Source organism: Anomaloglossus baeobatrachus, chromosome 2 (genome assembly GCF_048569485.1).
Source record: "Anomaloglossus baeobatrachus isolate aAnoBae1 chromosome 2, aAnoBae1.hap1, whole genome shotgun sequence".
Lineage (NCBI taxonomy): Eukaryota > Metazoa > Chordata > Amphibia > Anura > Aromobatidae > Anomaloglossus > Anomaloglossus baeobatrachus.
In genome coordinates this window covers 335,706,249-335,719,668 of record NC_134354.1, presented here as the reverse complement: position 1 = coordinate 335,719,668, position 13,420 = coordinate 335,706,249, and the positions used below count along the sequence as shown (strand labels likewise).

The following is a 13,420-nucleotide window of genomic DNA, read 5'->3' as shown; positions in this document are numbered from 1 at the left end:
GCTAATTCATAAATATCTAATAATTAGGATTAATCGCTTTATTTGGTTATCTAACCACTGAAGACGAATTTTATATTATTGAAGAATCTATGTTGGTGAGAGATCAATCATTCAGCTAAAGAGGTCATGTCATAATTACTCTTATGCCATCTAGTTTACCAATATCACTTTTTTGTGTTCTACATTTGAATTGTTTTTAATTGATTGTATTAATAAACCAGTACGCACTTCCAAGGCCACGGTAAATATTTTTCCCTAGGGGTTGTGCAAAATGGAAAGTGTTGTATTTAACACTTATTATAATGTTTTCAATATGGTTTATCAATTACAAGTCAATTACCTTTCCTAAAGGTATTAAGGCTAGAATAAAAGACAGTAGTATGTATGTCTAATACAACAAATTATTCAAGAGCTGAATTTTGTGCCAACCTAGACAGTGATGCCAGCTGTCATCCTGTAGAAGAAAGTCAGCACCAATTTGGGTATAAAATGCATAAGTGGAGTTTTGTGGAGCAACAGACCTTAATACGGTTGCCCAGGACAAACCTATTGATGGCCTATCCATAGTACAGGTCATCAATATAGGATTGGGGAGTCCAACATCTGATATCTGTACTGATCAGCTGATATCTGGCACTGATCTAAGCTGACATCCAGTTGCTCCTAGAGCAGATATCGGCTGATCAGTGGGGTTTTGGGTGTCATCAATAGGGTCGTCTAGGACAGCTCCTGTCAGTGTGATTATTAATATCACTAGTGTAAACAGTAGGAAACTCAGCCATGATATTGTAGAATATATTTATATGTATCCCAACATGTTTTACAAATCAACTCACAATAGGTTATTGAACAACATATTAGTAATAGTGAGGAGCACTCCTATTACGAACCGGCGCCGCCATAGCCGCAAGCAGCCTGCTGCGGTTCCTGTTGCGCCCAGGCGCCGGCTGCCGTTCTTGACCGTGCCTCGGGTCGTCCAGTTGGCTGTTCCTTCCACCACGTCTAAGTGTGGAGAGGCGGCTAGTGCGCATGCGTGCGCCGATTTACCCCAGCCAGAGTCTAAGCCCGGTGATTTGCCTAGTGAGCATGCTCAGCCTGTTTGTGTTATGTCTGAGACTAAGTCCTCAGTTCAGGCTACTGAGCATGCTCCCACAATTAACCCTAACAGCCTCTTTGCACAGGTACTTGGACTTCGTGCTGTATCCAAGTTCTGGGATGTGCCTACTGAGCATGCTCAAACTGATAGTCTGCTTTCTAAGCCTGTGGCTCAGGCTACTGAGCATGCTCAGGCACTTAGTGCATCAGAGGCTAGGTCCGGTAAGGACCTCACTGAGCATGTCCGTGAGGTGGCAGGCCCTGATAGGGCAGAGGGTGTCAGGTGTCCTGATGACGTGGCAACTCTGGACTGGCTCGCAGAGGCCCGCCCCTATGATCTGGCACCTGGTGAAGTGTTTGGGGCGTGGCTGCCATGAGGTCATCAATGACGTGGCAGTTCCGGATAGGTCGAATGTGACGTCACTGATGACATGGCACTCTGCTATTGGACCTTGGTGGTTCCACCCTGGGTTTGGGGCGGACCCAGGTTATAAAAGGGGCTGGAGACAACATGGAGGTGCGCAGTCTTCACTTTTGCTCAGTCAGAGCACACCTCCATGTTAGAGCCTCATTGCGGCATAAGCCTATGTTGGGAAGCGGTAGGTAGGGTTAGGCGAACGGTGCCTGTCACGCCAAGATTCGTGGCTCGGCACATCAGGGTCAGGCGCCGTGCTTCCCTCCTGCCGTTCCAGTCTTGCTATAGCAGCCCAGTGGCGTTAACTGGGCTGCAGCTGCTGTGCTTCCTGTCCGATTGTGCCCCCTACGCACACGGACAACGCACCTGCTGCGCCACCTGTCTGATTGTGCCCCCTACGCACACGGACAACGCACCTGCTGCGCCACCTGTCCGATTGTGCCCCCTACGCACACGGACAACGCACCTGCTGCGCCACCTGTCCGGTTGTGCCCCCTATGCGCACGGACAGCGTACTCCAGGACCCCTGTGGAGTTAACAGGGTGTTCCTTATTTTCCTCGGCTTCCCGGTCAACGCTACTGGTGTACCCATCTGGCCTGACGTGTCCTACACACACGTGGCCAGTCGAGAGGTGGCCAGAAACGCTAATCGGAGGACCGCTCGGCCTGACGTGTCCTACACACGTGGCCAACAGGGCGCTTTCATGGCGGTCTTCCGGTCAACGCTACCTGGTTACCACCTGGCCTGACGTGTTTCCTGCACACGTGGTTGGTGTAGCGCTAGGTGCACCAAAACGCTAATCGGGTTGTCGTCCGGTCTGACGTGTCCCAACACACGTGACCGGTTCCCAGAGTTCCTGGGTTATCTCAGAGCCATCCAGCTCTATAGTTTCCGCCTAACCCTCAGGTGCCAGCAGCTCCATTGTCATCTGGAGCACGGTGGGCCCCGACTGGCGATTAGGATATATACCCCCTGGTCCTAATCTGCCGGTCCCCCCGTAACAACTCCCATGCTCGGGTGCTCGGTACTCGATAAGAACAGTTGGATGCTAGGATGGGCGTGACTCATGTACCTGAGTATAATGGAAGTCAAGTCCAGAATATGTCTCGGAAAATGCTTCAATCACTGAGGTGCTCAATTTTCACCTATCCTAGCGTCCAACTGCTCTTAACGAGTAAGGAACATCCGAGCATGATAGTGCTCACTCGTCACTAATTAGCAACAGAAAGAGCTCATGGATGCAGATGTGACACAATTTGCAATGTGATATATTTACCTTTATGCATATGAATAATTTGCGTTATTGTTAAAGCGCACAAGAAAACAAGCAGCTTTGTAATATTTCTTATCTGACAAATCTGCTTCTTTCTTTGCCAGAATTGATCAGTCATTATCAATACTCTCAATTCTGAAGTAAAATCTGTATTCAGTGAAAACCTTCCCATTACTGAGATAGGAGATGGCGGTTATTAATGAGATTCTATGTAGATAAGTGGGAAAAGGGAGGAGGCAAAGCTAGAGGCAGAGGGAGGAGCTAGAGGCAGAGCTCCGCCTCTTTCTCCCTTTTCTCTACATGGAATCTCATCAGTAACCGCCATCTTCTATCTCAGTAATGGGAAAGTCTTCACTGAAAACAGATTTTATCTCAGAATTGAGAATTTAGATAATAACAGATTAATTCTGAGGTAAAATCTGTATTCAGTGAAGACTTTCCCATTACTGAGATAGGAGATGGCGGTTACTAATGAGATTCTATGTGGATAAATGGGAAGAAGGAGGAGACGGAGCTAGAGGAGGAGGAAGGAGCTAGAGGCAGAGGGACGAGCTAGAGGCAGAGGGATGAGCTAGAGGCAGAGGGAGTAGCTAGAGGCAGAGGGAGTAGCTAGAGGCAGAGGGACGAGCTAGAGGCAGAGGGATGAGCTAGAGGCAGAGGGAGTAGCTAGAGGCAGAGGGAGTAGCTAGAGGCAGAGGGATGAGCTAGAGGCAGAGGGACGAGCTAGAGGCAGAGGGACGAGCTAGAGGCAGAGGGACGAGCTAGAGGCAGAGGGACGAGCTAGAGGCAGAGGGACGAGCTAGAGGCAGAGGGACGAGCTAGAGGCAGAGGGACGAGCTAGAGGCAGAGGGACGAGCTAGAGGCTGAGGGACGAGCTAGAGGCAGAGGGACGAGCTAGAGGCAGAGGGACGAGCTAGAGGCAGAGGGACGAGCGAGAGGCAGAGGGAGGAGTTAGAGGCAGAGGGACGAGCTAGAGGCAGAGGGACGAGCTAGAGGAAGGAATTGAAGGCAGAGCTTCGCCTCCTCCCTTTTCTCTACATAGAATCTCATCAGTAACCGCCATCTCCTATCTCAGTAATGGGAAAGTCTTCACTGAAAACAGATTTTACCTCAGAATTGAGAATTTAGATAATGGCAAATTAATTCTGAGGTAAAATCTGTATTCGGTGAAGACTTTCCCATTACTGAGATAGGCGATGGTGGTTACTAATGAGATACTCTGTAGATAAATGGCAAGAGGGAGGAGGCGGAGCTAGAGGCAGAAGGATGAGCTAGAGGCAGAGGGAGTAGCTAGAGGCAGAGAGAGTAGCTAGAGGCAGAGAGAGTAGCTAGAGGCAGAGAGAGTACCTAGAGGCAGAGGGATGAGCTAGAGGCAGAGGGATGAGCTAGAGGCAGAGGGATGAGCTAGAGGCAGAGGGATGAGCTAGAGGCAGAGGGCGGAGCTAGAGGCAGAGGGACGAGCTAGAGGCAGAGGGACGAGCTAGAGGCAGAGGGATGAGCTAGAGGCAGAGGGATGAGCTAGAGGCAGAGGGACGAGCTAGAGGCAGAGGGACGAGCTAGAGGAAAGAATTGGAGGCAGAGCTTCGCCTCCTCCCTTTTATCTACATAGAATCTCATCAGTAACCGCCATCTCCTATCTCAGTAATGGGAAAGTCTTCACTGAAAACAGATTTTACCTCAGAATTGATAATTTAGATAATGACAGATTAATTCTGAGGTAAAATCTGTATTCTGTGAAGACTTTCCCATTACTGAGATAGGAGATGGTGTTTGTTACTTATCATATTCTATGTAAATAGAAGTTGAAGCTCTGCCTCTAGCTCCTCCATCTGCCTCTAGCTCCTCCCTCTGCTTTTAGCTCCTCCCGCTGACTCTAGTCCCTCCCTCTGCCTATAGCTCCTCCCTCTGCCTCTAGCACCTCCCACTGCTCCTCCCTCCTCCTGTCATCATAGAATCTCATTAGTAACCACCATCTCATATCTCAGTAATAGGAAAGTCTTCACTGAACACAGATTTTACCTCAGAACTAAGAATTTTAATGACTGATCAGTTTTGGCAGAAAAAGAAGATTTGTCTGATAAGAAGTATTACAAATTTGCTTATTTTCATGCATACTATTGATTTATGAAATAAATATTAAGATGATGGTTACACTTTAAAATATATTCCATTAGAAACTTGTGTCATAAAGAAATACTGGACAGTTAAAGCTTAAAGAACACAGTGTACAGGGGTATTATGACATTATTGGTAGAGCTACAGGGGCAGTTCTGTAGAAAAAACAGGACAGCAATCAGCCAACTATTATACGGGTATATAAGATATGTAGAGAATGATGAATGTGAAGACGTATATAAGCTAGAACATACTTTCCTGCAAAGCTAATCTTTCATTCACTGTGGGAAAAAGTTTAGTTGCCTGTCCCAGCCAAAGCAGGGTGGATTGTTGGTGACCCCTGTGGCATCCTGTAACCAGAACCAATGCATAGGGTACACCCCCCCCACTACTTACCCCCGCTTATTGGGGTAATGAGAGGAGAGTTAAAGGGACATGTTATGCGCAGAGTTACAGTTGGAGTAATCTCTTATATGAAGAAAAGAGGAAGAAATTATTCAGAAATAATTATTTTATGCAGAGCATTTGTAAGAATACCTGACTTGTTACATTGAGTTATATGATAAAATAAAAAAGGAAAGGCACAGGCATTTACTTATATAGTTAATTTGGAGGGGCTATAGCAAATATGTAGATTGGAAGAGTCTTATTTATACAAATCAGTGGGGAGTAGTTCTAGGCTTTTTTTATCTATTTTGTTAAATATTGTACATATCGGATTCTGTTAGATATTACTGTTCTACTAAACACCCTTATACTTACAATATAGGAGAAAGTAATGTGAAAAAGAGAGATACACTTAGGTTATGTCTCATATATAAAGGCAATGAGGGCTCTGCTATTCTTCATTATTAATCCTGGAACTTCAGAATAATAAAATCTTGGTGTCCTGGGGCAAGACTTGCCGGTTTTGTTAACATATCCTAACCATATACGCAGAAACAAATAAGCTCTGGCAAACTGCAATATTAATATTAATATGAAAAGTGAGTCAGAGGCTGTGTCCCCTCCAGATGAACAGACAATGACATACAGGACATGCAGATAAATCAGAGTTGCTTTTTACATTGCTTCCCAAGTGTATGGGAATTTTCATATGGACAACCAGCATTATAAATATTTCTTCTATGCATGAAATATTGTCTACATGTCAAATCAATTCATTATCTTAGGCAACTATAATCATATTAATAGAGAAAGTTTGAATATATCCCATACCTCACAATCCCATACATGACCAGGATATTTCCAAGTAGCCCCACAACGCAGACAACAGAGTATAGTGCAGTGATAGCCACAGCCATAATAATGGAAGCATGGTTTCTGGAGACCCCTTGGCCTGGGACACTGAAGGTAATGTTGGGAAGGGCAGAAGAAGAGAGGTTCTGTGTGGCATTGTAGTAGAGAATATCTGAGTATAGCCTGGAAGTAGACAGCTCCAGCTCCATATTCAGCAGTGGGCTAATACTTGATCCTGCAGAGATGCTGAGTACAAGTGGTACCCGAGTCTGGGTTGCCGTGGAGACAGCAGGAAAGATATTGAGACAGGATGCTAGATCCTCAGCAACTGAAGGGAAAGGAGGGAGTGGAAGGAAGAAAACTGCTGCGCTCATACATACAGATCCTCCTTTACCACTCATTCCCTTATAATTTCTCCCTCCAACCATCACTCCTCCTACTCTGACATTTCTTCAATCCCCAAAGACATTCCCCCTATCCTTCAACCACCTCATATGTCTTACAGCTAAACATTTTCCCTGTATGTATGTCTCTGGCACACCTTGATGTAGCTGTGCTTCTCACTTTCAGACATGCAGAAGCCTAAATATCTGCAGTCCATCCTCCATATCCTGTATTTTATTTCCTTCCACCTGAGTTGTGCTGAAATGTCCTCAATGTGTGTGATTTTGGTCAGTCGTCTTAATATATCGCATTAGTTTCGCCTCATTTTCAGTACAGTCACACCTTGCCTGCTTGTCGGTGTTGAACTTGGATGCACAAGCTTCTATTCTACCCTCTCATTGCACCATTCTAGTTTAATAACAAAACCTGACAAATCATTTCTGAAAATAATTTTACATGTTTATTTTAGGTGACACAGGTATGAGAACCAAAATAGAGAGCTTGTCTTTAATCTTCCACTTGTCTAAATGTAAAACATGGTCATAGAAGACAAATATGTATCTGATGAATAACTGCAGTTTCCAACATATCATTTCTAAAAAGTCCCCTACCCTATTATTGAAGTGTATCCCTCACCATTTTACATTTTAAGATGCTACTTACAAATGTTTATACAAAGCATCAAATTTTCTACATTTACCGTATCACCTTTTCATCCTCATATTGTAGCCTCTTTTATTTTTGTATTCAATCATAGTAAATCTTGTATAACATATAAGACTTTAAACAATATTCCAATAGCAGATATTTATGGCATATTCAAAAGATTTATCATAAATGCCTCCCACGCACTGACTACCGGGGTTCTGCCAGATATAAGGGAACATCTGGCGAGTGCCTCAACATAGAGGGTACACAGGAAACACAATATAATAGTGAGCTTGGCACTAGAGCACTAGGAAGAGGGAAGTGGGGTCACCTCCTGCCACTCACCTGAGGCTGATTCCTGCACTCCCTGATGTCTTTATATGGATCCTTCCCCCCATCGCTGATCACGTGCCTAGGCCCTTGCTTGCCTTGAACTAACCCTGGCTAGTGAGAAGGCCAGCAAGAGCACTAGTCTCATCACGGCAATAATCCAACATAAGGTAAGGAAGACAGACAGGGAAATAGACATAAAGAGAAAACACTCCAATTCAGCTAAACACCACAGCAGCAATTATAATGACACCTCAGCTTCTTCCAGAGACTGCCTCCTTCCAAAGTGGTCAGCATAAGAATTATGAGAGTCTCAAACCAGCATCAGAAGGCCCTATGACCTTCAGGTCCCAGTCTCCTCAGATGTCCCCACAAAGCGGGGCACACCCATGACAATGACATATGGTTACCATATAGTAGTAGATACCAGTACAGCAGAACATGTAAGAGATTACACTACAATTATAGATGATTACTTACAGCTGATGTTCTTTCTTATGGAGTTATATTCACTTGTACCATTTTTCCTCTCACATTTCCAGCACCATGCACATCTATTCCCAACCTGTACAAACTCCTCATGTTACTGACACCCCAACAATGAGCTGCTGCTGCAATATGTGTCCCTATTACTGCACCTGCTGTGTGGCATGTGGCACCCTGGACTAGCCAGGTCGTCACAGGTAACACTCAAACACCCCCACCCCCACCAGACAGTAACATTAGCCAAACACAAAACCCTTGTTGCCTCCCTCCAGGGTCTGATGTCCACACCAGGTGGGGCGGAGCCAAGCGGTTGGCCCCACCCACCGAGGAGTTCACAGGCCAGGAGGCGGGAAAAGTGGGAGTTTAGTTCAGGAGTTCAGTGGAGGAGGTTGAAGTGAGGAGTGTCTGGGTTTGTGGCCCAGGCACTGACAACAAGGTTGGCAGACGGTGGTGGCCATCTGCAGGAGAGGTGAATCGACGCGGAACTGTAGGACCGGGGTCGGGCGTTGGCCCGCCGGTACCGACCGGGGAGCAAAGTGAAGCCAGCACACACAGGCAGGGCCATCGGACCCCGACTAGACTTGGAGTCGCCGTCAACAGTCAAATCCGAGTGTGACATGAACCCCAGGGGTTTCCTAACAGCTAAAGACCCGTCAGAAGGCAACCACCCACACCGTGAGGGTATACAGCTACCGCCTAAGGCTAGAGACCCAAGGGCCAGCGCCTGTGGGCAAACGGGTTCCTCCGGCATCCATACACCGGGGAGTGGACTACCGTTGGGGATCCACCGTAGTCAAACAAGTAGACAAAGGTGCAGGGAAAGACAGCCGCCATCACCTGTCCGGGGAGAGACACTGCAGCCGGCTGCGGGACCCGTCCATCCAGCCGTTTGGTTTACCAAGGACTTTGTGCATCTCTTACTGAGTGAGTACACCCGTGCCATCCGGCACTGCGCCGCACTGTCCCTGCAATCCTGCACCTCACCAAGCCTGCCTCCCCGTCACGCCACCGGGCCCCGGGACCACCGACCCCTACCCACGGAGGGGGAAAACAACATCCCAGCTGCTCCCTACCATCGCTCCCGGGATCCCCGTCACCAGCAGCGGTGGTGCCTACCTTCACCACAACCCGTGGGTGGCGTCACGGACTAAATCCCCCAAACCAACCACCCCTTTCACTCACGGGCGAGGAGCGCCGCTCGAGTCCCCGGATCCGGCCCACCGCTCGAGCCACCGAGCAGCAGCAGCAGCGCCGGACCCGAGCGATAGCGAGCGAGCGTAGCGGCGTCCCCCCCGCCCGCGACATGGCACAATAACAGCGCTCCTTACTGCCCCACATAATAATGCCCAACAATGTACCTATTACAAAATAAAATTCCTCCTTTGTGTCCTCTAGATGGTAAAACTGCCCACTATAAATATTACCGTAGAGAGCAGTGTCCACATTTTGCCCTTAAAAAGTAACATGACTTATGTGCACCTTTAACTGTTACATCACTGTGTTATTCTATAACAATAATGCTTCTTAAGTGCCCACATATTACAACGTCCCCTGAGTCCCTCCCATATAAAAGCTCCCCTACACACAGTATGAAGGATCAACAGCTCCCCTCTACACAGAATAATGGGCCATCAGCTCCCCTATACACAGTATAATGTCCCGACAGCTCCCCTATTCACAGTATTGTGGCCCTGAGTTCCATTATACACAGTATGATGGGCCCATAGCTCCTGTATACACAGTATGAAGGGCCCACAACTCCCCTTTACACAGTATTGTGCCGCCCCCACGTCAGCAGCCGGGCTGCTCGGATCCGGATCCGCGGTGGCTCGAAGGACATCCGGACCCGGTGGTCGTGCGGCCACTCAAATAAAGGGGGGCTATGTACAGGAGACGGTGTTGAAAGTTCGTGACGCCACCTGTGGTGTGTGGCAAGGGTAAAGTACCAGCGCTGCGGCTGGGAGTACCCGGTGGCGAAGGTGTGGGCAGCCAGGTAGGTAGGGGGAAATGCCCCGGGATTCGGTGATGGTGTCGGGGACTTGCCGTCAGGCCGGTAAGGGTCAATTGCGTACTCACTCCGTCCAATAATACTGACAACCGTGGTAAACCAAAGTTCTTGATGCCACTGCAACAGGGAGGGAGCACGCCTGGATCCCATGCCCATTGATATTGCTTGTTAGCCTGTGACCCTGACCTTGGCACCTCTTTCTGTAGTTGGTCCCTTTCAGCTTAAAACTAAACGGGTCCTGCTCACCCATATGGCTAACGGAGTGAGCTTGCTCTCAGGGTTCCCACTTGGGATTTTTTGGACTATGCAGTGGGAAAGTCCTATCCCCCTCATTGCGCTAGTAATTTTGGAGCGGGTGGAGAACGGATCTTGAAGGCTCCATCCTCGTCGGGTGAATTACCAGGACGCCTGAAGCTACTTCTTGGCCTAGGGTCCACGTACACCGTCGTATCCTTGCCCCTGCCGGGTGATGGCACAAGGCCGCCGGCTGTCCTCGACAATCCGTGCCCCTTGTCACGATCCCCTGCGACCGAGGTCCAGCTCCTACCAGGCTCAGACCAACGTCTGTCACCTAGTAAACGAGGTGCCCAGCTCTTGACCTCTCCACTTGAGAGTCACCACTCAACTAACTGTCTCCTAACACTCCTGACCTCCCCTTAACCAACCCCCCAAGTGGCCAGCCCTATTCTCTTCAGGCTGTCCACTGGTGTGTCTGGTGAGTGTGGTGCTGAGTGTTCGTAGGGTTTTTATTAGCTTGTTCTTAGCAACACCAAAGGTCAGGGACCCGTAACCAAGGAGGAGGTGGATATCATGCAGAAGGGCAGATTGCACAATACCCTGTGACGACCTGATAGGCCAGGGCATCACAGTATGATGTGCCCACAGCTTCTCTATACATAGTATGATAGGCCCACAACTCTCCTATACACAGTATGATGGGCCTACTGCTCCCCTATACACAATATGATGGGCCCACAGGTCTTCTAAACATTAAACATAGTAAGATGGGCCTACATCTCCCCTATACACAGTATGATTGACTTACTGCTCTTGTATACACAGTATGATGGGCTCACAGCTCCCCTATACACATTATGATGTCCTCACAGCTCATCTATATACAGTATAATAAGCCCACAGCTCCCTTATCCCCTACAAACAGCATGATGTGCCCACAGCCCAACTTTATACAGTATGATGGGCCCACAACTCCACCATTACACAGTATGATGTCCCACAACTCTCCTATACACATTATGATGGGCCTACAGCTTCCTTATACACAGTATGATACCCCCACTGCTGCCCCAAAATACAGTGTGACCCCCATGGCCACACACTGTATAATGCCCCCCACAGTGTATAATAGCCCTCACACTGTATAATATCCTCCCTGCTATTTAATAGTCCCAACTTTAGCCCCCACACTGTATAATAGCCCTTACACTGTGTAATGATCCCTACACTTTTGTTAGTACTCCTATCTATATATATAATTGCCTTATTCTGTCTGTCTGTCTGTCTATCTGTCTGTCTGTCTGTCTGTCTATCTGTCTGTCTGTCTGTCTATCTGTCTGTCTGTCTGTCTGTCATGCTCCGAAATTGTGTCCTTACGGTGACACAAAGCTGATTGGCCGCTGGGCTCGCCATGGCCCCGCCCCCCCCACACGGATTGGCCTCTCGCCCCGGCTCTCTGCAGGCCCCGCCCCCCTCACGCAATGCACGCTCGCTCTGGCCCAACTGACACGGAGCTCCGATTCCCAGGTGAGTACACACACACACATCACATCACACTCACTCTCACACTCACTCTCACACACACCTCACACATCACAACATGCTGGGATATCTCTTGCTTCTACACCGGCTCCGTCAGGATCCCGGCAGCGCCAGACATAACCTTGCGATGCTGGGATCTTGACGGAGGCCGTGAACGCTGGTAACCATTATACACATCGGGTAACTAAGGTCCCTTAGTTACCCGATGTGTATCACAGTTACCAGTGTACACCGGCTCCCACTCACTCTCACACACACATCACACACACATCACATCGCATCCACACATCAAGGTCCTGCAGCTGCGGAACATACACACACATAACAGCACACACACACACACACATACACACACAAATCAGATCACACTCACACACACCTCACACATCACATCGCATCCACATACTCACAACATCCTGGGATATCGCTTGCTTCTCGGCGGCGATACTGTGCTGTTGTGAGCTTCCAGGACCTGCCGGGGGATCACATGACCAGAAGCATGTGATATCCCCGGATGTTGTGAGTATCAGCGCGTATGTGCAATATCGTCAGTGTGTGTGTCTTTGTGTGTGAGTGTATGCGATCGGGTGTGTGTGAGTGTATGCGATCGGGTGGGTGTGTGTGGGTGTGTGTGAGTGTATGCGATCGGATCTGTGAGTGTCGGCAGAGGAGCACGGCGTGCTGGAGGAGGCTGAGAGGAGAGTGTGTGCCCTGTGTGTGCCCTGTGTGAGCCCTGTGTGTGCCCTGTGTGTGCCCTGTGCGAGCCCTGTGCGAGCCCTGTGCGTGCCCTGTGCGAGCCCTGTGCGTGCCCTGTGCGTGCCCTGTGTGTGCCCTGTGCGTGCCCTGTGCGTGCCCTGTGCGAGCCCTGTGCCAGCCCTGTGCATGCCCTGTGCGAGCCCTGTGCGTACCCTGTGCGTACCCTGTGCGTGCCCTGTGCGAGCCCTGTGCGAGCCCTGTGCGAGCCCTGTGCGTGCCCTGTGCGAGCCCTGTGCGAGCCCTGTGCGTGCCCTGTGCGAGCCCTGTGCGAGCCCTGTGTGTGCCCTGTGTGTGCCCTGTGCGAGCCCTGTGCGAGCCCTGTGCGTGCCCTGTGCGTGCCCTGTGCGAGCCCTGTGCGAGCCCTGTGGGTGCCCTGTGGGTGCCCTGTGCGAGCCCTGTGCGTGCCCTGTGCGTGCCCTGTGCGTGCCCTGTGTGTGCCCTGTGCGAGCCCTGTGCGAGCCCTGTGTGTGCCCTGTGCGAGCCCTGTGCGAGCCCTGTGCGAGCCCTGTGTGTGCCCTGTGTGTGCCCTGTGCGAGCCCTGTGTGTGCCCTGTGCGAGCCCTGTGCGAGCTCTGTGCGAGCCCTGTGCGAGCTCTGTGTGTACCCTGTGTGTGCCCTGTGCGAGCCCTGTGCGGGCCCTGTGCGAGCTCTGTGTGTACCCTGTGTGTGCCCTGTGCGTGCCCTGTACGAGCCCTGTGCGTGCCCTGTGCGTGCCCTGTGCGCGCCCTGTGCGCGCTTTGTGCGAGCCCTGTGCGAGTCCCATATGTGCCCTGTTTTGTGTGTTGGGGTTTACATGGCAGCTGCAGTTTTCCTATCATCATGTTGTCATTCTACAAGCCTCACTGATCAGTGCTGAGCGGCTGATCTTATACTTTACGATTTTATATCAGTG

At 49.5% G+C, this 13,420-nt stretch overlaps 1 protein-coding gene across 1 annotated transcript in view; it reads right to left on the bottom strand.

The window, feature by feature from the left end:
- Positions 1-6,447, bottom strand: part of OPRD1 (opioid receptor delta 1) — a 97,718-nt gene extending 91,271 nt beyond the window's left edge. Inside the window, exon 1 of the mRNA XM_075333937.1 lies at positions 6,118-6,447. Coding sequence (XP_075190052.1) covers positions 6,118-6,347 — 230 coding nt within the window. The 5' untranslated portion in view covers positions 6,348-6,447. The remainder of the gene's footprint in view (positions 1-6,117) is intronic.
- Positions 6,448-13,420: the final 6,973 nt, after the last annotated feature.